The sequence below is a fragment of the Geotrypetes seraphini genome, chromosome 3 (genome assembly GCF_902459505.1).
Source record: "Geotrypetes seraphini chromosome 3, aGeoSer1.1, whole genome shotgun sequence".
Classification (NCBI taxonomy): Eukaryota; Metazoa; Chordata; class Amphibia; order Gymnophiona; family Dermophiidae; genus Geotrypetes; species Geotrypetes seraphini.
Window position 1 is genome coordinate 10,737,454 of NC_047086.1, and position 22,412 is coordinate 10,759,865.

Below are 22,412 nucleotides of genomic sequence, written 5' to 3' on the forward strand. Positions count from 1 at the left end.
ATTCTACATAATATTAGTCATTATATAGAATTCCAATGTCTGTTCTGAATGGACTTAACATGGCAGCCATACTACTTTATCCAATGTCCCTGCCTAGAAGAGTTTACTGCTGTAAGTTTGACACAAGGAGGTAAGTGAGCAATGGAGACGGAGATGGTCCTCTCAGCTTTGTCTTTCATACTTCCTTGATTTAACCCTTTACTTGACAGATTGTGAAACGGCTGCTTTACGTAACTTGATGTTGATCGAGAGTACCAGGGTCAAATAAATAGGCATTTGGAGATGAGATCTCCCATAAAAGACACACGTTGCTTCTGAGCAACAATGCCAAATAAAGGGTTAACATAGCTTGGAAAGTTACAGATCTGGTTTGAATTTAATGTGAAGGTCTCCGAGTGAAGAGTGGGATGGGAAAGAAACATCGTCAGGTGGCAAGCTCTTAGAAACTCTCCATTTTGCATGGCAGAATCTGAGTAATGTGTCATGTAAGAACTCCCCCCTCCCCTCACCAAGCCCCACTTTCCACAAAGGAGTAGAACATGTAAGTTTGTGACAATTTCCCAGATGCGATAATAATAATAATAATAATAACTTTATTCTTATATACCGCCATGGGACCTTCATGGATCTAATGGTTTGTGTCCAATCACATGGACACTTTCATTTAGAAGGGCGAGTCCCTAGTAGGTTGCCTGTTAGAAGTCCACGCCACCCCTGCTTGCTTTGACTTTGCTGCTGATTTCTTTTTCAGTGTCGGCCTCTTTTGATGGGAAGCAGCATCTCCTGAGTCTGCCCGTGGTTAACAGCATCGGCTACGTCCTCCGCTTCCTCAAGAAGCTTTGCCGTAGCCTGCTCTGTGGCAACCTCTTCAGCAACCAGCCCTTCGTTCAGTACAGTGCCCCAGTGGACAACCCCCAGCAGTACGAGAATGACAGGATGGAATCAGGTAGGCCCAGGGCCTCCTTTGTAGACAGAAAAGAAGTGGAGCTGGTACTGGGGCGGGGCCAGGGCCAGAAGTGAACTTACTCCTACCCACGCAATACTTCATTTGTTCAATAAAAGGAACATAAGAATTGCTGCTGCTGGGACAGACCAGTGGTCCATCGTGCCCAGCAGTCCGCTCACACAGCGGCCCTTAGGTCAAAGACTAGTGCCCTGAGTCTAACCTTACCTGCGTACGTTCTGGTTCAGCAGGAACTTGTCTAACTTTGGCTTGAATCCCTGGAGGGTGTTTTCCCCTATAACAGCCTCTGGAAGAGCGTTCCAGTTTTCCACCACTCTCTGGGTGAAGAAGAACTTCCTTACATTTGTACAGAATCTATCCCTTTTTAACTTTAGAGAATGCCCTTTCGTTCTCCCTACCTCAGAGAGGGTGAACAACCTGTCTTTATCTACTAAGTCTATTCCCTTCATTATCTTGAATGTTTCGATCATGTCCCCTCTCAGTCTCCTCTTATCAAGGGAGAAGAGGCCCAGTTTCTTTAATCTCTCACTGGCTGGTATGTGCGTATACTTATCACAAAATCTTGGACTAATCAGTGTTTGCCTCAACATTTACACATTTTCTGGGCTTAGGAGACAGGATACTGGGCTTCAGTATGTCCCAGTGTGGCAATTCTTATGTTCTTAGTGTTCCCAGAAATTGTGAAGGAGAGTACTACCTTGCAATGTGTGTATTCATTTGTACGGGAGCACTTGCTTTGTACTCAGTTATCTGTGATGCACAATTTCCCAAACTAACATATTCCAGTTCATAAATTAGAATAAAAACGCTTTTTTTCTTATCTTTTGTTGTCTGAGGATTTCATTTTTCCAATCATGTTGGTCCCAGTGAGTTTCTCTCTTCTGCTTGCCAGTCTGTCTTCTCTATTCATCCTTTGTCCTCCCTCCTATTCCCTCACATCAGCCTCTGACATTCTTTCCTTCCTTTCTATCCATTCAAATTGTACCCTCTTTCTCACCTTCTACCGTATTTCCCTGAAAATAAGACAGTATCTTATATTAATTTTAGGCCCAAAAAACGCACTAGGTCTTATTTTTTGGGTATGTACATGATCATCTCTCCCTTCCTCTCCTTCACCCCAATTCTTCCTCTTTCATTTTTCTCCCCCACATGTGCAGCATCTTTCCTTCCCTCCCTCCCTCCCATCCCTTGTGCAGCAGGATCCTTGCCCAGCTTCCCTTCCCTAGTGTAGCAGAACCCTTGAGTGAGCACCCACCCCCGCAGCCGAACTCCCATCCTTCTCTCCCTCCCATCCAAACCCCGCCAACCGCAAGCAAGCCCTACATACCTCCCTAAGTAGTGTTGGGCTAGCAGCACTCTAAACAGGCTGCTTTGGCCTTGTCCGCCCGTGAATTCACTCTGCCGCGTTACTGATCAGTAATGCGGCAGAGTGAATTCACGGGCATTCAAGGCCAAAGCAGCCTGTTTAGAGTGCTGCTAGCCCGACACTGCTTAGGGAGGTATGTACTAGGGCTCGCTCGCGGTTGGCAGGGTTCGGTTGGGAGGGAGGGAAGGATGGGGGTTCGGCGGCAGGGGCAGTGCTCGCTTAAAGGTTCTGCTGCACAAGGGATGGGAAAGAGGGAAGGGGAACTGCTGGCAAATCCCAGGACTAGGGCTTATTTTGGGAGTAGGTCTTATTTTCAGGGAAAAACAGTAGTTCTCCAACTCCCTTTAACTTTTCACGCCTTCCCTCAGTCCCTAGCTCTCCAATTTCCAATCTCACTCCTTCTTCATTCGCCCTTCTGTCACCCCACCATTACCACATGATAACCCTCTTCACTCACCACCTTCCTCTCACCTCACATGGTTCCATCATGTTCACTCTTATCCCACCCTCCATCTTTCTAGCTCAACACCTCATCTCTCTCTCTCTCTCCTTCTCTTTCCCCACATTTTTGTAGCCCAACATCTTCCCTCTTTCTCTCCACCCCCACTCTTAGAGCCCATCTTCTCTCTATCCACCCCTGTTTTTATAGCCAAACATGTCCCCTCTACCCTTCCCCCCAACATTTGAAGCCTGTCATCTCCCTGTCACCTCTTCATTCCCCACCCCAACGATGTAGCTTTTCCTTTTTTCTCTTTTCTTCCCCCCCACAATCAGCATCTACTTCTCTATCCCTTTCTTCTCCTTCCCCTCACAGTTAGCATCTCTTTCTCTCCCATTCTTCTCCTCCCAATAGTCAGCATCTCCCCACAGTTTCACACTTCATATACAGAAGCCCACTGTCTCATCCCTCCTCTTGTCCCCATTATGCCTTCTCTTTCTATCCGGCATTTCTCCATTCCCCCCCCACTAGTGGCACATTATTTTTCCTTCTCCCCCTTCCCAATCCCACCCCATAGTACAGCTTTGCTTCTTTTTCCCCCACCCACCAATTCATTTAGCTTTTCTCCTCCCCCACTTCAGTCCAGAGCTTCTCCCTTCCTTACCTATCCACCCACCCACCCACAGTCTAGCAATTCTCCTTCTCTCCCTCCCTCCCTCTATTTAGTCTCTCCCCACCATTGCCACATGTGTGTGATGTCCGCGCATGCACAGGGGCCCTCCAAACCCGGCCCCGAGCTCGGGGACCGCCAAAACCTGCACAAACTACCAGATTCTGGAAATTCATCTGGGCACCTGGACGATCCTCTAAAAAGAGGACCCATCTGTGTTTTACCCTGATGTCTGGTAACCCGTGCCTGAGTGGGAAGCATGCATTGATTCTGCATCCTCATTTTGTAATGTCTTTAATCACCATTACCAATACATTTCAGGAAGTAATACAGACCAGCATTATAATAATAATAACACTTTATTCTTCTATACCGCCACAGTCGAAAGACTTCTAAGCGGTTCACATCTGGACAATAAGCGAATTATAGAATGCGAGAAGTGAGGGTACAACTTATTACATAAGAAAGAGATAAAAGAACAGCATATTACATCGAGATTGTTAGAGGGAAAGTATAACTTAGTAAGTGGTTTCAAGAAGGGATTAGATGATTTCCTGAAGGAAAAGGGAATAAGAAGGGTATAGCTAGAGGATTATCATACAGGTCCTGGACCTGATGGGCCGCCGCTTGAGCGGACTGCTGGGCGCGATGGACCTCTGGTCTGACCCAGCAGAGGCACTGCTTATGTCCTTCTGTGGTGAGGCTTCTGTTTAGGAGATGAATTTGTCAAATAATACGGTTTTAATTGCTTTCCGGAATGCGCCATAAGTCAGCCTGGTTCCATTAATGTAATTTCCCAGCCAGGACTGCTGTTTGCTTGCTTGGAACATGAAGGACATTGACAGATTCATCACCAAATAATACTTGAATAGCAAAATAATTTTGTTCCAAGAATTCATTCTCGCTCTTCCTTTTCTCCCCCGATTCCTCACTCAGCAGAAAGCGTCATACCTGAAGATTACGTGCTCGATCCCGTGAGCCTGAAGCGCTACAGTGTGGATCCTTCAGACTCGGCCTACAGCTACATGGGCTCCTTGTATCCCATCAGACAGAACACTGGGGAGGGCCGCCTTGGAGGCAGCAGCTCATCGGCCTCCTGCGGCCATCGCCTGGGACCGATGTCCTCGGGGGGATCCTCCGCGTTGGGACTGAGGCGTCAGACATCGAGCCCCACCAGAAACGGAGCCTATCTGGAGGGAAACAAAAGTGGTAAATCACCATATATGATAACTCCTGCCCGCGACACATCCATGTGGTCCATTTTCATGGCTTGATTCATTCATATATTTGGACGATTGGTACATTGTGAAGTCAATGAATCTCAAAATGGTTCACGAAGCTAAGAATAGCTCTTATTAGGGAAACCTGCTATGATAGGATTACCAGATTTCATCTTTATAAAAAGAGAACACGTAGCTCCTACCCTGTTCCACCCCAGCTAGGGTTACAAGATGTCCAGAATCCCAAGGCATGTCCTCCTTTTGAGGATATGTCCGGGGGTCCGGATGGCTTTTCAAAACCCGGCTTTTTCCACACCAAACTCTCGCCCACCCTTCCCACCCCGTATTCTTTACCTCTCTGACCCCTGCTCTTTCCACACCAGCCCCGCGCCCTCCCTTCCCACTCCCGTACTCCTTACCTCTCTGCCCCCTGCTCTTTCCACACAAGACTTGCGCCCTCCCTTCCCGCTCCTGTACTCTTTACCTCTCCGTCCCTTGCTCTTTCCATACCAGACTCACGCCCTCCCTTCACACTCATGTACTCTTTACCTCTCCATCCCCTGCTCTTTCCATATCAAACTCACGCCCTCCCTTCTCACTCCCTTACTCTTTACCTCTTCCCCCCGCTCTTTCCACACCAGATTTGCGCCCTCCCTTCCTGCTCCCGTAATCTTTACCTCTCTGCCCCCCCCTGTTCTTTCCACACCAGACTCATGCCCTCCCTTCCCGCTCCCATACTTTTTAAAATTTTCACCAGTGTGAGCAGCTTCGCCAGCCTGCTGCTCGTGTTGGCTTTCCGTCTGACATCCCTCCCTGGCCCCTTGACCCAGAAGTGATTTCAGAGGGAGCCAGGCTGGTGCGAGCAACAGGCTAGAATAGTTGCTTGTGCTGGCAAAGTTTTGACAGAGGTATGGGGGCGTGGAGAAGAGAGAGTCTGAGCATGACATGGGGGCAGAGAGGTGCTGGTGTCCCCACAAAAATGGCACCTGTGGCGGTCCACCCCCTGCCCCCTTCTAGGGTTATCAGATTTTACTTTAGTAAAATCTGGATTCCCTAGACCCGCCCCCAGGCTCGCCCAGTTTCACCCATTCCTGCCCCATTACTCCCTAGTCCCGCCCCTAATCCCACCCTAGCCCCGCCCCACACTGCCTGCTTTCGTTGGCCAGGAGGGCATCCATGCATGTGCAGATGTGGGGGGATGATGTGGTTCCTTCTTGCCTGACGTGATGTCGAGGGAGCTTTTCAAAACCCGGACAAAGTGGCGGGATTTGAAAAGCCATCCAGACCCCTGGACATGTGCTCGAAAAGGAGGACATTCCTGGGGAAATCTAGATGTCTGGTGACCCTCACCCCCTCCTTACTATGCCAGTGGCTGGACCTATGCCCAATAGAAACATGTGTAAGTCCACTGCCCAAAGGACATTGGCGCGCTGACAATTCCGCCCTGAAATTTGCACGCAGGATAAATGCGCACCGCAGGTTTTCCGCTCTTGTTTTTGTTCTGAGGGGGGGGAACCCCCCACTAAACTTCCAAATCGTGCTCTGTTCCCGTTTTCGCTCTGAGGGAGTGGGGGGGGTACCCCACACACACACGTGCTCTCGTTCAAGGGGGGTGTTCAATGCTGACACGCTCTGATTGCCGCAACCCTTCTCCCCCTCTATTTACTATTCCGTTGACAATTCCCCTCCCTTCATGTGCGCATTTGTCGGTGCGTGCCTTTGACGGCATGGAATTGTCAGCGCGCCAATGTCTTGTGCGCTGTTGACGGTGCACCATAATATAACTTGGTGCCTGACTTGCCTAAGCCCCTCCCCACGGCCACACCACTTTTGGTTTGGGCATGGGAAAAGTTAGGCCCTAAGGCCTAGATCCTGTTAATAGCACCTACAAAAACAATGCCAGCCATGTCTCCATCACACTTAGGTGCCGTTAACAGAATCGCTCAGATGCCAGTAATATAGACCAGGATATTAGAGGCCTACATTTCCGGTTCCTAAGTTTGATGGGCAATTGCTCATAGCGGTGCCTAAGATCATTTCTGCTCCTAACCATGTGAGCTTCGGTGCCACAAGACACCATGCTATAGGCGCAATTCCGGTGCGTTTTTTAAATGAATCATTAATTGGCTGTAAATGGCACAGTTAATTACTGCACTGATGAAACCCAATTAAAGCATTTGGCGCCGTTTTCGGAATCCGTGCCTGAGTTATAGCACAGCAGACGGGGGCGATCCACGAACAAGTTCTATCAAGTACCAATGAAGCAACGTCAGTGCCCATTACCTTAGATCTTGGATCGGCACGCAAATTTCCATGCCTGACTTTTGGCGATCTCTATTGATTATAGTCAAATCTGAGCGGTTTACGTGAGCTTTTCCAATGGTGTCACAAAGCATGGGTAAAAGAGCTAATTACACGGGCTGTTGACATGATAGTCCAATGCATCCTCCTGAACTACCCACACAGCCCCTCTCAAGCCCTATAGAAACCAAGCTAAAATCTAACTAGAAATATAAAATATAGAATATAAATATAAGAGAAAAATTTAAGAATAATATAAAAATACAAACTACACTCCCCCCCAAAAATAAAAACTAACAACATAACAAATTAGCCTCGCCCCCTATTTACAAAGCCGTAGCATGTTTTTTCATGCTGGCTGCCGCAGTAACAGCTCCGCCGCTCTTATGAATTTTATGAGCATCGAAGCTGTGACCGCCGCTAAAAACCGCACTTCGGTTTTGTAAAATGGGTGGGGGATGGTTTAAACCAAGTGCTAGTAAACCAAAAGGTAAAAATTACAGAAAGCAAAATACAATAGAAATAAAGTACTCCGTTTTAAAATCACTGTCCACAAGACTTAAATCTTCCCGTTCGCGCTACTTCAGGATCCTCGTCTGCCTCGTAGGATTGTGTCTCTGCCATTGATAAGTGAAGTCTGCAGGATTTTGGGACTCAGTCCAACATGAAGGCCGTGAGCTGGTCCCCTCAGTGCCATCTGCACTAGGCCCTCACTTCCAGCCCATCGCGAACAGGGCCCAGCACAAGACGCAGCCTCCGCCATCCAGCTGGCCCGAAGAAGGAGGAGAAGACAACTGGCACAATACAGGATGCCCCAATGTGAAGTTGTCAAGATGCCGGCACATAGCCTGGGCAATCCAGCCAGCCCAAAGATAAAGATGGAGATGCCGGCATGAGTGCAGAGACAGCCGGCATCTCACATTGCTTTCTTGGGCACACCATTCATTGATCATACTTTCACATTATACATTATCATATATTTTTTGTTTGTTTTACCTTTTTTTTTTTTTTTAAGGACCCTGAGGCAGGCAAAGAACGCCAAAACACGGACCGTGTAGGGTCCGACATGTTTCTATTTTAACAGTATTCGTTACCATTCTTATGAGCAATTGCCACTTATTGTACTTCAGATACATTTAAACTTGATGGTTCCACATTTGGATATACGATCTCAATAAAACAATTTTAAACCAATGCTTCCTCTGACATTCAGAGACTTTTGTTCCACTTTGCTTCATTTTGGACTCGTCAGTGTCTTCGGAACATAGGTCCGTTCTATGCCATGGTTCCTCTTCTAGTTTCTTCTGAGCACTGGAAAATTCTTTGCCTGCAAGGACACGTCATTCCTAACCTTATGTATTTATTTAAAAGATTTCTTAACCGCCTATAACTAGGCGGTTTTGCAAAAAAAAAACAATAAAAGTAAGAGACATACAACACATGTTACACAAACAATAAATACAGCAGTTCCTTCATATCAACCATAATTTATGACCCTCAACTTCTGGCTCTAGATCAGGGGTGGGCAAACTTTTTGACTTGTGGACCTCAATGGGGTTCTTAAATTTGACCATGAGCAGATGGACGTCATTTCTGGCCGGTCGCCTGACACGTGCATGCGTCTTGCAGAGCTGCGGCTGGCCATAGGGGAGTTCCAGATGCACTGGGTGCACTTCTTTTGCTTCATGCCCTCTGGGGTCCGCTGTCTGCATTACTGCGGCTGCTTGGAGTACTTGGCCGTGGCCCGCCTGGATGGTTGCGTCGATATCTTCAACCTGGCTGCCAACTGGGAAAACACAGGCATTGCCGGATTAAAAAACTAAATGGGCCAGATATGGCCCGTGGGCTGTAGTTTGCCCATGTCTGATCTAGATAGACTGGGTGTCTTTTTTTGTTATATAGTTGAGCATTTTTAATGGAAACACAGCGTCTAAATGGGCAAAAATATCGTCCCTAGAAAACTTTACAAGTTGCGACACTGTTTACTGTTGCTGTTGTTTTGAGGTTGCTTGATCTTTTTTTTCTTGTTTTGTTCTTGTATAATGTGTTTCTTTTGTCCCTTTTTCAGTGGAGGTTTTTAAAAACTTTTTTAAAAATTTTTTTGCTTCTTTTTTTTAATTTTCACTTTTTGGTTTTCCGAATTGAAAATGTGCAGGTATTTTTCCAGCCACTGATACTGATGTGCTTTAGGTCTTCTCTGAAAAAGGGAAATGGTGATCTTAAGAGTACAATTTAGCACATCATCATTTTGGATAATGGAATCATGGTTGTTAGCATTGTAAAGCATTCACACCTTGTTATTAGCTGTATATCAAGTGTTAAAATCAAATCAAGTCTTTTGTAGGTACAATAAAGGGATCATCAAGGGGTAACAAGTACCCCCCCAAAAAAATTCATCTCTTCTGTTACTCTTTCCTAATGTATATATATGACAAATTCATGATGGCCTCTGCCGCTTCTCTAAAAAAAACTAAATAAATAAGAGACTCCCATTCTAGCTTCACCTTTGGCTACACAGAATCCAGACAGACTGATAAAAAGACCCCTTCCCAATTTTGGGATGCCTTGGCTTTTTCAGTGTCATAGTAAAGCTGCCATGACAGGTACAAGAGCAGATCTGACTTGTGACAGAATAATCACTCATTTCTTGGCACTTTCTTTTGAGAGCACTGACGGTTTTAAAGTAATGCTCTGCAATATTGCATTGCAAAGTGAGAGAAACCTCTTCCAGCAGTAACCCCCCCCCCAAAAAAAAAAAAGCCAGATCCCATTGTTCATTGCGATTGAGATTTATAATTCCATCGAGACTCAACATAAAATATACTTTTTCTTGTTCTGTTTCTTTATTGCCTTGGTTTAAAGCTAGAACAGAATGAAATCGGCTTAACTCTTCTTGCGTCTGCCCACAGTTTCTTAACCCTCTAAATCTCTGGGGTTCTCTGTGAAAGTTTCTGGGATTACGAAGTTCTCAAGTCCTACAACCCCTTTAAGCTACTGAATCTTAGAAAATATTTAAGCATAAACAGGGGACTACTTTTTTCATTTCTTCTTGCCTTAATCTCTTGCAGTTAATGGCCAGCTGCGTCACTAAGCAAGCCTTGAGTTGGGGGTCAGTTCTGATTATGAATCAAAAAGCCTGGATCAATAATGATTATTATGTATGTTGCACATCTGGAGTGTACCATCTTCCCATTCAAGAGAGAGAGATTTTCACAAATGATGCAGATGTGACATTTATACTGTATCTGCTAATGTGGAGGGAGCAGAGACAGAATGCACTCCCCCCCTCCCCTTTCTTTCAAGGGCTCTCCAAAAATGACAGTGTTGTGAAGCCCAGAGCTCTCAGGGACAAGAGGGTTCTTTGAAGGACAATTTCTCCAAATGGGTTAATTTTTCCCATAAAGTCAAGCGAGTGTCTATTTTCAGTACGCAGTCCTGTTCATTCTTTGATTACACAGGCCAACAAAACAATATTTTTTTTCTTGGTGCCTTGGGTTTTTGACCTGTTCCTGGGGTTATCTGGTGTGCTGATTTGGAAAATTGCTTTGGATAGACCACATCGGCTCTAGTTTCTTAGATATGGTTATGAGATAGTAAAGCCAAACATGAACATTGAGCAAAAAAATATTGGCCTTCGAGGGAATATATATGGTGGTTGGAGGACAAAATGCAATCAATGAACCTTTGGTAGCACAAGATAGAATCCTACTCCCACCACTAGGCCCGATGAAACAATTTGTAAAGGCTTTGAATAAAGACGGTTTGTGCATTGAATACCATAGCGCAAATGTTATCTGGACTTAGCATGGAAAAACCGAAGGCAGGAATTTTCGATGATCCACAGGTCAGACAATTTATAAATGACCCACATTTCATAGCATCAGTGAATGAAATCGAATCATGTGTCTGGTCTTCATTTGTTCTCGTCGTGAAAAAAACTTTCTTGACAACGAGGTGGCAGACAACTAGCAGAGGAACACAGAGGATCTCGAATCAGAAAAAATTAAGGCCAGTACTGAGCAGACTTGCCCAGTCTATGTCCGTATATGGCCGTTTGGTTGAGGATGGGCTGGGGAGGGCTTCGATGGCTGGGATGGTTTAGATGGGCTGGAGTGAGCTTTGATGGAGACTTCAGTAGCATAGCACCAGGCGGAGCTTTAGGTTCTGGCCCAGCAATAGCTAAGAAGAAGGAAGATTTAAATTAAGTCAGTAATGTAAAGACTGGAAAGGGTTGGGCAGTCTGGATGGACCATTCGGGTCTTTATCTGCCGTCATCTGCTATGTTATGTTACTAGGATATGGTCGTCCATTTCAACATCCAAGACAGGCCGGATTTTGAAACACGCATCGTACTCAGACAGTATTGGCTGGATTATTAAGTGAAGTACATTCTATTTTAGATCGTGGGAACTTTGCAATGGTGGTGTGATTAGATTTGAGTTCTGATTTTGATCTGGTTCATCATAAGCTTTTAACAGATTTATTACAAGAAATTGGTTTAAAAGTCTTAAAATTGGGTTTCTTCTTTCCTTCAAAGATGAACTTTTCAGGTAGTTTCCAAAGGATTAATATCTCGGGAGAGATCAATAGATTGTGGGGTGCCACAAGGCTCAGCTTTATCACCAATTTTGTTTAATATATTTAAGTCCCTTCACCAGATTGATTCAGCAAATGGGAATTAGTATATATATTTATACTGATGCTATTTTGCTGGTTTATGGAGTTATTTCCACAGAGACGAGATCTGGGTCCCTTACAGGACTGTCTGAAAAATGTAGAGGGATGGTTAAGCAGACATAAATTAGTGTTAAATATGTCAAAACCAGTGGCGTGTTGTATTTCAGGAGATAGATTGACACCACAATCGAAGCTGTCTTTAGATCCTAATTGCATCTGGGAATTATAAATGATTGTGATTTAAATTTTGAGGAACAGGTTTCTTCAGTGATTTCTGAAGGGTTTGGTACATTGAGGCAGCTTAGACCTATTCGAAATTTATTCGATGAGACCTTAATTCACACTTTTGTTCTATCTAAATCGGACTGTGGTAATCTAGTGTATACAGGAGTAATGACTGGTCAACTAAAACGTTTACAGACTTTGCAAAATGCTGCTTTTTGATTATTAGATAGATTGCCTATTCAGGATCACGGGACTCCTTTATATCCGAAATGTCATTGGCATATAGGAGCAAGCTCAAGATTTTGATGTCAGCTCATAAAGTATTTTTTGAATTACAACCATCATCTCTTTCAAATGTAGTGTTATTTTTATGCCCTTGGGCGACTATTAAGATCATTGAATGATAACAGAGAAGCTGTACCTAGAGCCCATCTTGCTTCAACTAGAAACTGTGCGTTTTTCTATTTGGTTCCACTTTTATGGAATAGTTTACCAGTGGAGTTGAGGAAAGAAGAGTCGTTAATCAATTTTAAGACATTTAAAGACCTAGTACTTTCAGTTACAATGATAGGACTTGAATTCAGTGTTTCAATCTGTATCATTATTCTATTTTATGATTTTTATTTATAGGTTATTGATGTATTGTAAGTAAGAGTTATGTTGTAATTTTTTCTCTTTTCCATTTCTATTTTAATGGAGTTCTTTCCAATAATTTCTGAATTGTTTTGTTAACCGCTTTGATCCTACTTGGAAAATTAAGCGGTATACAAGAGAGACTTTTGATAGACACTCTTCACATTCACATTTAGACCTCACAATTGGGCTTTTTCGTTCACAATATCATCCTCATTTCTCATATGCATACTCTTACGTCCCCAGAAGAAGGTCTTTCTGACCGAAAAACGGACTGTGTTGGGTCCACACCACAACACCTTCACTGTGTATTACATGGATTATTTTATTAACCAAAAATAATCCAAATAGGGAATGGAGGGATAAGCAATCAAAATAAAAAAAACTTCACTCCATTAATAAAGCTCCAACCCACACAGCTTTTTCACAAACAAAAGAAAAAGCCTCAGATAACGGGAGAGGTGAACCCACACCCGACCACCCAAACATCACAGGCAGAAAAATCTTTCATTAGTGTGAAAACAACAAGGTGAAAAAACAAGTGATGGTCCCAAAAATGAAGTCCATTGGCCAACGATCATTTCGTGGCACTAAGCCACTTCTTCAGGGCCTCGGAGTAAAATATACTCAATTTAATGGACCAAATAACTGTTCAGCGTGTTTTCTCCTCTACTAATGAACACAGCGGAGGAGAAAACACTTACTTACATAAGCATATCAAATATTTCTCAGAAAATTGGCAATTAAGATATATATTTCTCAAACAAGTTTTAAGAATTTTTCTGAATAAATAGTAAGACTGAGCTTAGGGAATAAGAGCGTTCCAACATTAATTCATTGCACTAGCCTGGAATGCAAAAGTTTTTCTTAAAAATCTCTCATAACGGCATGCTTTTACCGGTGGAACCATAAACCAGTGAGTTTTTCATGTATTCTTATTTGAATTATGAAATTCCAAGTGGGAAGAGAGGTAGGTTGGTGTCAATCCAAATACTACTGGAAGTAACAGGAGGAAACCACTGGCTAAAACATCTTCCTTTCCATATTAGTGCTTTTCACTATCACTCCCCAGGGCCCTGAGCTCATGGTTTCAATTTGTCACACCTCAACTTATTCTCACAGCTGTTCCAGAAGAGTTTTTTAAATTGTAACCTACTGCATGTTGCTTTTCCAACTCAGCCTCAAGCCCTTCACCAGAAGGACAGGACATGGCTCGCCCATCCAGCAAAGACCCTTCCACCTGGACGGTTGAAGATGTGGTTTGGTTTGTGAAGGATGCGGACCCTCATGCACTAGGACCTCATGTCGAGCTCTTCAGGAAACACGTATGTAGGGGTACATAAGTTCATGCGTGCTGACATCACCAATAGTGTTCTTCTCAAGAGGAAGGTGTTCTCCATTGCAGACCCTGAATCTATAGCTTGGTGTCCAAGTGTATATGCGTGCATGGTTTACATTGTCCTTACCTACTAAGATGTATATAGGTCCTGGAAACAAAGTTGAACAAGCCATCAGAGTTAGGTTAAGAACTTAAGAATAGCCTTACTGGGTCAGACCAATGGTCTATCAAGCCTTGTAGCCCTTCCTCACGGTGGCCAATCCAGGTCCCTAGTACCTGGCCAAAACCCAAGGTTGGTGAATTAATACAATGAGGGCCATATTGTAGAGCATATATCCAATGGTGTAGTGAAGAAAATTTGTGCCTGGCATCGCCATGCTGTGCACCCCCCCTTCCCCTCTATATGAGTGCCCCCCCCCCCCCAGTATCTCTTGACATGTTCTCCAGTGAGCATCATCTTCAACCTGCTGCTCGCACTGGCCTCGGCTTCATTCTGACATCACTTCCTGATCCAATGACCTGAAAGTGACATCAGAAGGGATACGAGGCCGGCATGAGCAGAAAATGGAAGATTTAAAGAGGTATGCGGAAGGGCAGAGCTGAGAAGAGGCACCAGTGCACCCCATGAAGACAGTGCCTGAGGCGGTCCGCCCCTGCTTACTACACTACTGCAAACACCATGCTAGAAAGATTTCACCTACCTCATGGGATGGTAGAGCAGGATTGCTGCCAATCCATCCAGGCACCTGAAGAATGTTTTCAAAAGGCTAAAGGTCCTCTGTGTTACAGCTTTTCTGTGCCTTTGGGCCATGTTGTTCTATTCCCGAGCTGCTCTTTGGTGGTAAGGGGGGGGGAGCAATGTGGATTGTAAGTCTGGTTTTCTGAAGATAATGAGAGAAGACAGAGGCACAGGAAGTAAATGGGGCATTGATGGAGTGGTGGACTGAATTGCTGGAACACTCCTGCCGCTTCCTTACCTGAGCTGAGCAAGGAATGAGAGGCATATTTGAGCAGAAGAGCAGTGAACAAACAAAACATGTGCGTCAGATTCTTCCCTACCTAGAAAACCATCATTCACTCTCATTCTTGCTGGATTGTGAAAAAAAAACCCCAAAAAAACTCATAAAAACTTGCTGTAACATAACAAATTCACTTATATACCGAAGTAACCTCTCAGTTCAACGCGGTTAACAGCAATCATAAGAACATAAGAAGTTGCCTCCGCTGGGGCAGACCAGAGGTCCATCCTGCCCAGCGGTCCGCTCCCGCGGCGGCCCATCAGGCCCACTGCCTGAACAGTGGTCTCTGACTAATTTTATAATTTACCTCTAATCCTGTCCCTATAACCTTACCTCTACTCCTATCTGTACCCCTCAATCCCTTTGTCCTCTAGGTACCTATCCAGACCTTCTTTGAAGCCCTGTAGCGTACTTCTGCCTATCACATCCTCCGGCAGCGCCTTCCATGTATCCACCACCCTCTGGGTGAAAAAGAATTTCCTGGCGTTTGTTCTAAACCTTTCCCCTTTCAATTTCTCCAAGTGCCCCCTTGTACTTGTGGTTCCCCTTAGTTTGAATAATCTGTCCCTGTCCACTTTTCCTATGCCCTTCATGATCTTGAAGGTTTCTATCATGTCTCCCCTGAGTCGTCGCTTTTCCAGGGAGAAAAGCCCCAGCTTTTTCAGTCTGTCAGTATATGAGAGGTCCCTCATACCCTTTATTAGCTTAGTTGCTCTTCTCTGGACTCTCTCAAGTACCTCCATGTCTTTCTTGAGGTACGGCGACCAGTACTGGACACAGTACTCCAGGTGCGGGCGCACCATTGCACGATACAGTGGCAGGATGACTTCCTTCGTCCTAGTTGTGATACCTTTCTTAATGATACCCAACATTTTGTTCGCTTTCCTTGAGGCTGTGGCGCACTGCACCGACGCCTTCAATGTTGTGTCTACCATCACTCCCAGGTCTCTTTCAAGGTTACTTACCCCTAGCGGTGGTCCCCCCATTTTGTAAGTGAACATCGGATTCTTTTTCCCTACATGCATGACCTTGCATTTCCCTATGTTGAAGCTCATTTGCCACTTTTCGGCCCACTCTTCCAGTGTCGTCAGATCTTTTTGGAGATCTTTGCAGTCTGCCTCAGTTCGGCCTCCAGGTCCTGGTCGATTTCTTCCGATTGTCCAGGTGGGCGATAGTACAGACCCAATTTTATGTCTGTTCCTGCTCCTCCTGGTAGTTTAACCCATAATGATTCCAAGTCGTCCGCCCTTACTGTTGTTTCCATCCTGGTTGAAGGTATGGAATCTTTTATATATAGCGCTATTCCTCCACCCTTTTTGTGTGACCTATCTCTCCTGTAGAGTTTGAACCCTGGTAAGGCCACATCCCATTTATTGTCTTCAGTCCACCACGTTTCTGTGACTCCGATTATGTCTAGGCCCTTTTTGCAGGCTAATACCTCCAGCTCTCCCATTTTAGCCCCTAGGCTCCTAGCGTTAGTGTACAAGCAATGTAAGTCCCGGTTGTTCGCCTTTCTTGCTGGTTTTCCTCGTGGTTTGGCACTCCTGGCGTCCCCCTCGTAAGTTGCTAGTCCCCAAGCCTCGTCTTGGTCATCCTCCTCCTGTGGTGTATCTGTTTCCTCCTCAGCCTGTTTCCCCATTTTTGATTGTCCCTCTGGGATCCGTTGTTCTCTTTTAGTCCTGCTTACCAAAGACATTTGTGCCCTAGACTCTTGCGATCTATTCTTAGGTCCTTTTTCAAAAAATTCCAACTCAGTCCTGAGCCCACTTTTACAGTGCCCTTGTTCATTGTCCTTGGCCCTGGTCCTCTGCATTGCGTCCTTAGGTCCTTTTCCCAAAAATTCCCACTCAGCCCCAATCCCTTTTTTACAATGTCCTTGCTCAATGTCCCTGGCCCTAGGCCCTTGTATTGCTTCCTTAGGTCCTTTTTCCAAAAATTCCCACTCAGTCCCATGCCCTCTTTTACAATGTCCATGCCCTCTTGTACAATGTCCTTGCTCAGTATCCTTTTTTGATACATTTGTCCGATGTGTCAGATTGACTGTCGGCTTTCCCCCCTTCCTTAGTTTAAAGCCAAGTCTATGATGCTCTGGACGTTGCGTGCCAGCATCCTCGTCCCAGTCGTGTTCAGGTGCAGCCCGTCTCTCCTGTAGAGTTTATTCTTTCCCAAGAAAGTTGTCCAGTTCCGAACAAAAAGGAAACCCTCCTCCTCGCACCATCTCCTGAGCCAACCGTTTATTGCTTGTAGTTCACTCTGCCTCCATGTGTCTGCTCTCGGTACTGGCAGGATCTCCGAGAAGGCTATCTTGCATGCCCTCAGTTTCAGTTTCCTCCCCAGGATCCTGAACTGATCAGTTAGTGCAGTCCTGTTGTAGTCCCTCCTGCTGATGTCGTTGGTTCCAACATGGATTACTACAGCTGTCTCCTCTGTCTCGGCCCCTTCCAGGATCCTTTCAATTTTGTTGATGACGTCCTTCGTTCTTGCCCCGGGGAGACATGTCACTAGTCGGTCCTCTCTCCCTCCGGCTATGTGACTGTCCACTCCTCTCAGGATTGAGTCCCCTACTACGATGGCAGATCTCCCCTTCCTCAACTGTCTCTCCGGTCTCAGGTCTGTGTCAGTGGTGCATTCACCTAGTCCTTCTTCCGGGTTCTGTTGGGTCTCCTCCTCATCTGCCTGTCCAGTTTCCCCGCCAGGCCCTACTTCCATGGTGTCTGGTGGATTTTGTCGTCCGACTGTTAATTCTCTCCTGATGAGCTGGTCGTCCTGTGCCTCCACCATCCTGCAAGCCTCCTCGAGGAACTTCTCGAGCTCTCTGACTTGTTCTGTGATGTGGTCCTCTCTGGTGGTGTCTTCATTTTCCCAGCACTGCTCCTCTATGGTGCACAGTCCCTCCAGTTCCTGTACTCGAATCTGCAGTCTCCCGACCTCCTTCTTCAGGCTATCCAGTTCCTGACATCAAGAGACTGTACAAGCCCAGTGAACCATAATCCCATTCAGAACAATTTATCAAATACGTAGGTCTTTAGCATTTTTTAAAGGAAAGATAGGACAGAAAAAGGGTTTATCCCATGATCCAACTTGAAAAGATAAAATTCTATGGAAAAATCTTTGGCATATGCAACCTTTCACAGTAGGAAATGTAAATGATCTAAAATGCCAAGAAAAACATTTTCTGTCGGTAAATTTAAAGTGATCAGTTTTATAATCAGGTCTTGTAATAGGTACAACCTAACTTGAATAATGTTCTTGCTTCAACTGGGAGCCAAAGTAGCTTCCCGTAGAATTTAGCCACTTGAGACCTGTATTGTTGCCGATCACCTCCATGTCGAGAAGAAGCTGCTACAGTTGGCCTCACTTCTCCTGGATGGCCAGATCGCATTGTGTGTGCAGTTTCTACCCCACAAAATTCTTCATATTTGAGCAATATAAAACTTGCTTATGGCTTGCTGTCAGTATGCTCTATCTTCAGGAAAAGCAGGCAAAACTGTGAAATGCAAAGTAATGTGACTGCCAGAATTGCCTGAAAGCTAAACACATAGATAGAATATTTGTTTGGATTTAGTTTCATACCTTTTCTCCATAGTTTAAAATGAATTACATTCAGGAATGGCAAATTTTTTCATGTCCCTGGAAGGCTGTGGGTGTCATTGTAGACTATATGTTGAAACCTTCCATCCAATGTGTGGCAGCGGCCAAAAAAGCAAACAGGATGCTAGGAATTATTACAAAAGGGATGGTTAACAAGACTAAGAATGTCATAATGCTCCTGTATCGCTCCATGGTGCGACCTCATTTGGAGTATTGCGTTCAATTCTGGTCTCCTTATCTCAAGAAAGATATAATGGCGCTAGAAAAGGTTCAAAGAAGAGCGACCAAGATGGTAAAGGGGATGGAACTCCTCTCATATGAGGAAAGACTAGAACGGTTAGGGCTCTTCAGCTTGGAAAAGAGACAACTGAGGGGAGATATGACTGAAGTCTACAAAATCCTGAGTGGAATATAACGGGTACAAGTGGATCGATTTTTCATGGAATGTTGCTAGTCTTTGAGTTTTGGCCAGGTACTAGTGAACTGGATTGGCCACCCTGAGAAAAGAAACATAGAAAGTGACGGCAGATAAGGGCCACGGCCACAGCCCATCTAGTCTGCCCACACCAATGACCCATTGGTCTGATCTAGTAAGGCTATTCTTATTTTCTTAAGTTTGTACCTGAGGCAATGAAGAATTAAGAGATTTGCCCTAAATCACAAAAAAGAACAGCAGAATTTGAACCAGGCTTCCCTAGTTCTCAGCCTATTGGCGTAGCTGTGGGGGAGGCGGGGGCTTGGCCCCCTCACTTTCAGCTCAAGCCCCCTGTGCTTTAATGGTTAGTAGAAATGCCAGGCCCCACCAGCCAAAGAAGTCTCCTGTGTGAGCCCCACTCCTGCTGTCTGAGCAGCACTTAAGTCAACACTAGCACTCTTATGCATGCTCAGTTCAACCACTCAACTTAGGGATACCAGATGTCTTTTTAGGCAGTTTGTCCAGGTTTTGTAACGCCCTGAGTTCAGTGCTGCATCTACAGGGCCTCTGGGCAAGCAGTACCTTGACGTGATGACATCACATGCCTGCATATGACATCATCACAACGATGCCTGTGTATGCGTGGAGGTCCTCCAGATGTGGATCCGAGCTCAGGGAAGGAAACATGAGTTTTGTGTAGGTTTGGGACTGGGGCAGAATGAGGTGGGGCAAAAGTATCCTTGGTTGGTTTTTTTTTTTAAAAGAGAAAATCTGGTAATCCTAAATGAACTGATCGTGTGTTGGACTGAAACTTAGAGAATGACATGGGGACAAATTTTCTCCATCCCTGCAGGATCTCTCTATCCCCGTTCTGTCCCCACAAGCTCTGGACCTGTGCCATCCCTGCAAGCTCTGTCTTCATCTACACAACCCTTGACCACTTTAAAATCATAAGTGTTCAAGGCTTATGCAGACGAGGACAGAGCTTGCAAGGACATGGGACAAAACGTGCCAGGGATGGGACAGGGATGGAGATAGATTGCCCCCCCCCCCCCCCGCAAATGGACTCCACAGATCCAACCAGCAGGTCCACAAAGCCATGTTAGTCTTACCTTAGGCACTGGTATTATACAATGCGTAGTGCATAGATACTGTAGAAATAGACCCTCAACAAACAGTACCCCCATACCCCCTACACCCCACACTCCCCACCACCCCAGAATTATGAGAGCTACTATGTGGAACAGTGAATGGCCTGAGAGAACTGCTGTCACTCAGGAGTTGCCTCCAGGAGCTCGATCAAGAAACATACCCAGCTCCTTCGGTGGACACCCCTAGGGCACAAATACCAGTCCGAGAGTTCTGTTTGAGTCCGTGCATCTGAGATCACCTCCTGAAATTCAGGGTGGCAGACATAATGATCACACGAAGAGAGAAGAGAGGAATTAGGCTGCAGCAAAGAGAGAGCAGATCAGCAGATGAAGGGTATAAGGGCCAAGACGTCAGGCGTAAGGACACGGAACTGACGTGTGAGAAAAGGGCAGGGTTGAGGGGGTATGTTTAGCATGGGAGAAGAAAGAATTTGCAAATAGATGCAACTTTTTGGACCCTGCAGGAATACGACTAACAGGTGTAGACATACTTCTGTACTTACATGGTTTGGAGACAGGGAAAGTAAGTGGGTAGCTTCCAGGGGTACAAAAATAGCCCCATGTGATGGCAAAACTTGTGAAAATAGTTTCCTCACAACATTCACCTACATGAACCTTATTGCCCTCAAATCCTAAACATCAGCCAGGTCATCACCCCTCAACCTACCATTCATCGCCATAGACTTCAGTGACATTGCCCTGCCAGCCACATCTGTCACTTCCACACTATTCAGGGGCATCACCCTCCCTACTACATGGTATCATCCTTCCAACCATGTGATTTATCTCCTTAGACTTCAGTGGCATTACCTTGCCAGCCACATCTGTCACTTCCACACTATTCAGGGGCATCACCCTCCCTACTACATGGTATCATCCTTCCAACCATGTGATTTATCTCCTTAGACTTCAGTGGCATTACCTTGCCAGCCACATCTGTCACTTCACACCATTCAGTGGCATCACCCTCCCAACTACGTGGTATCATCCTTCCAACCATGTGATTTATCTCCTTAGATTTCAGTGGCATTACCTTGCCAGCCACATCTGTCACTTCCACACTATTCAGGGGCATCACCCTCCCTACTACATGGTATCATCCTTCCAACCATGTGATTTATCTCCTTAGACTTCAGTGGCATTACCTTGCCAGCCACATCTGTCACTTCACACCATTCAGTGGCATCACCCTCCCAACTACGTGGTATCATCCTTCCAACCATGTGATTTATCTCCTTAGATTTCAGTGGCATTACCTTGCCAGCCACATCTGTCACTTCCACACTATTCAGGGGCATCACCCTCCCTACTACATGGTATCATCCTTCCAACCATGTGATTTATCTCCTTAGACTTCAGTGGCATTACCTTTCCAACTATTCATCTCCATAATACTACAATGGCATCATTCTTCCAACCATGTGATTGACTTCCATCAACCTCCTAGGTACAGTATGTCATTCACCTCCATAGACCTCAGTAAAGTTGCCCTACCAGCCACATCAGTGACATCTCTCTCTCTCTAAGTATCAGAATGTCCAGATTGAGCAACTGCATGTCACAGAGCCTCGCTCTTCGTTAATTTAGGAGGTTGAGAGGTATTGTATGCACTTTATGGGCTGCAGCCCCTGATGCTTTCTCTGTTTCTGCAGGAGATTGACGGGAACGCCTTGCTTCTGCTGAAGAGTGACATGATCATGAAGTATTTGGGGCTCAAACTAGGGCCGGCACTGAAACTCTGTTTCCATATCGACAAGCTGAAGCAAGTCAAGTTTTGACGTGTTTGCTGAAGTCCGCTAGCAAAACCCCAGTGAGAATCTGAGGTGGTAGAGCAAAGGTAACATGTTGCCTTACAAAAATCCACTTTTGTTTTGCCTTTTTACCAGTCTCAGTTTTCACAAAGACTTGAGCATTTTTGTTACCATCCCATCTTGCAACAAACTTGATTCACCTTTGTATAATTTTGTAAGACCTTTTCCAGCTATTAAGTGTCCTCATTTCACCAAAATAGGTTTTTAATTGTAATTGTTATTTATACTTTTTCAGTTTTGATAATCAGCAGGGAAAATGTAAAAAAAAAAAAAAAAAAAAAATTAAGTCTGTCAGATGAGGATGGCCGTTGAGAATGGCTGTAGGTATTGGTAAGGCCAGGTTGTTTTCTGGTCTTTGGCACTTTACTGCATTTCCAAGGTAACGATTCCAGTAAGAATAATAGTTTAGGAAAACCCAGATTAGATCAGTTGGCTAGAAAGCAAGTAGTAGCCTTAATTGAGAGAGTTCATTGAAGCTCTTATGTATTTACAAAGAAGGGTGTCCATGAAAGACTGATCCAGCCCTGATCTGATCCCATGATGCAACTGCTGTTTCCTAGAGAGATAAGCGTTATCAATCCATGCGTTCAA

The 22,412-nt window shown here is 45.1% G+C and overlaps 1 protein-coding gene across 1 annotated transcript in view; it reads left to right on the forward strand.

Moving 5' to 3' along the window:
• The window catches only part of SCML4 (Scm polycomb group protein like 4), a 91,089-nt gene extending 69,104 nt beyond the window's left edge, over nt 1-21,985 (forward strand). The window contains exons 5-8 of the mRNA XM_033939698.1: nt 752-946; nt 4,376-4,648; nt 13,675-13,820; nt 21,663-21,985. Coding sequence (XP_033795589.1) covers nt 752-946; nt 4,376-4,648; nt 13,675-13,820; nt 21,663-21,788 — 740 coding nt within the window. The 3' untranslated portion in view covers nt 21,789-21,985. The remainder of the gene's footprint in view (nt 1-751; nt 947-4,375; nt 4,649-13,674; nt 13,821-21,662) is intronic.
• Nucleotides 21,986-22,412: the final 427 nt, after the last annotated feature.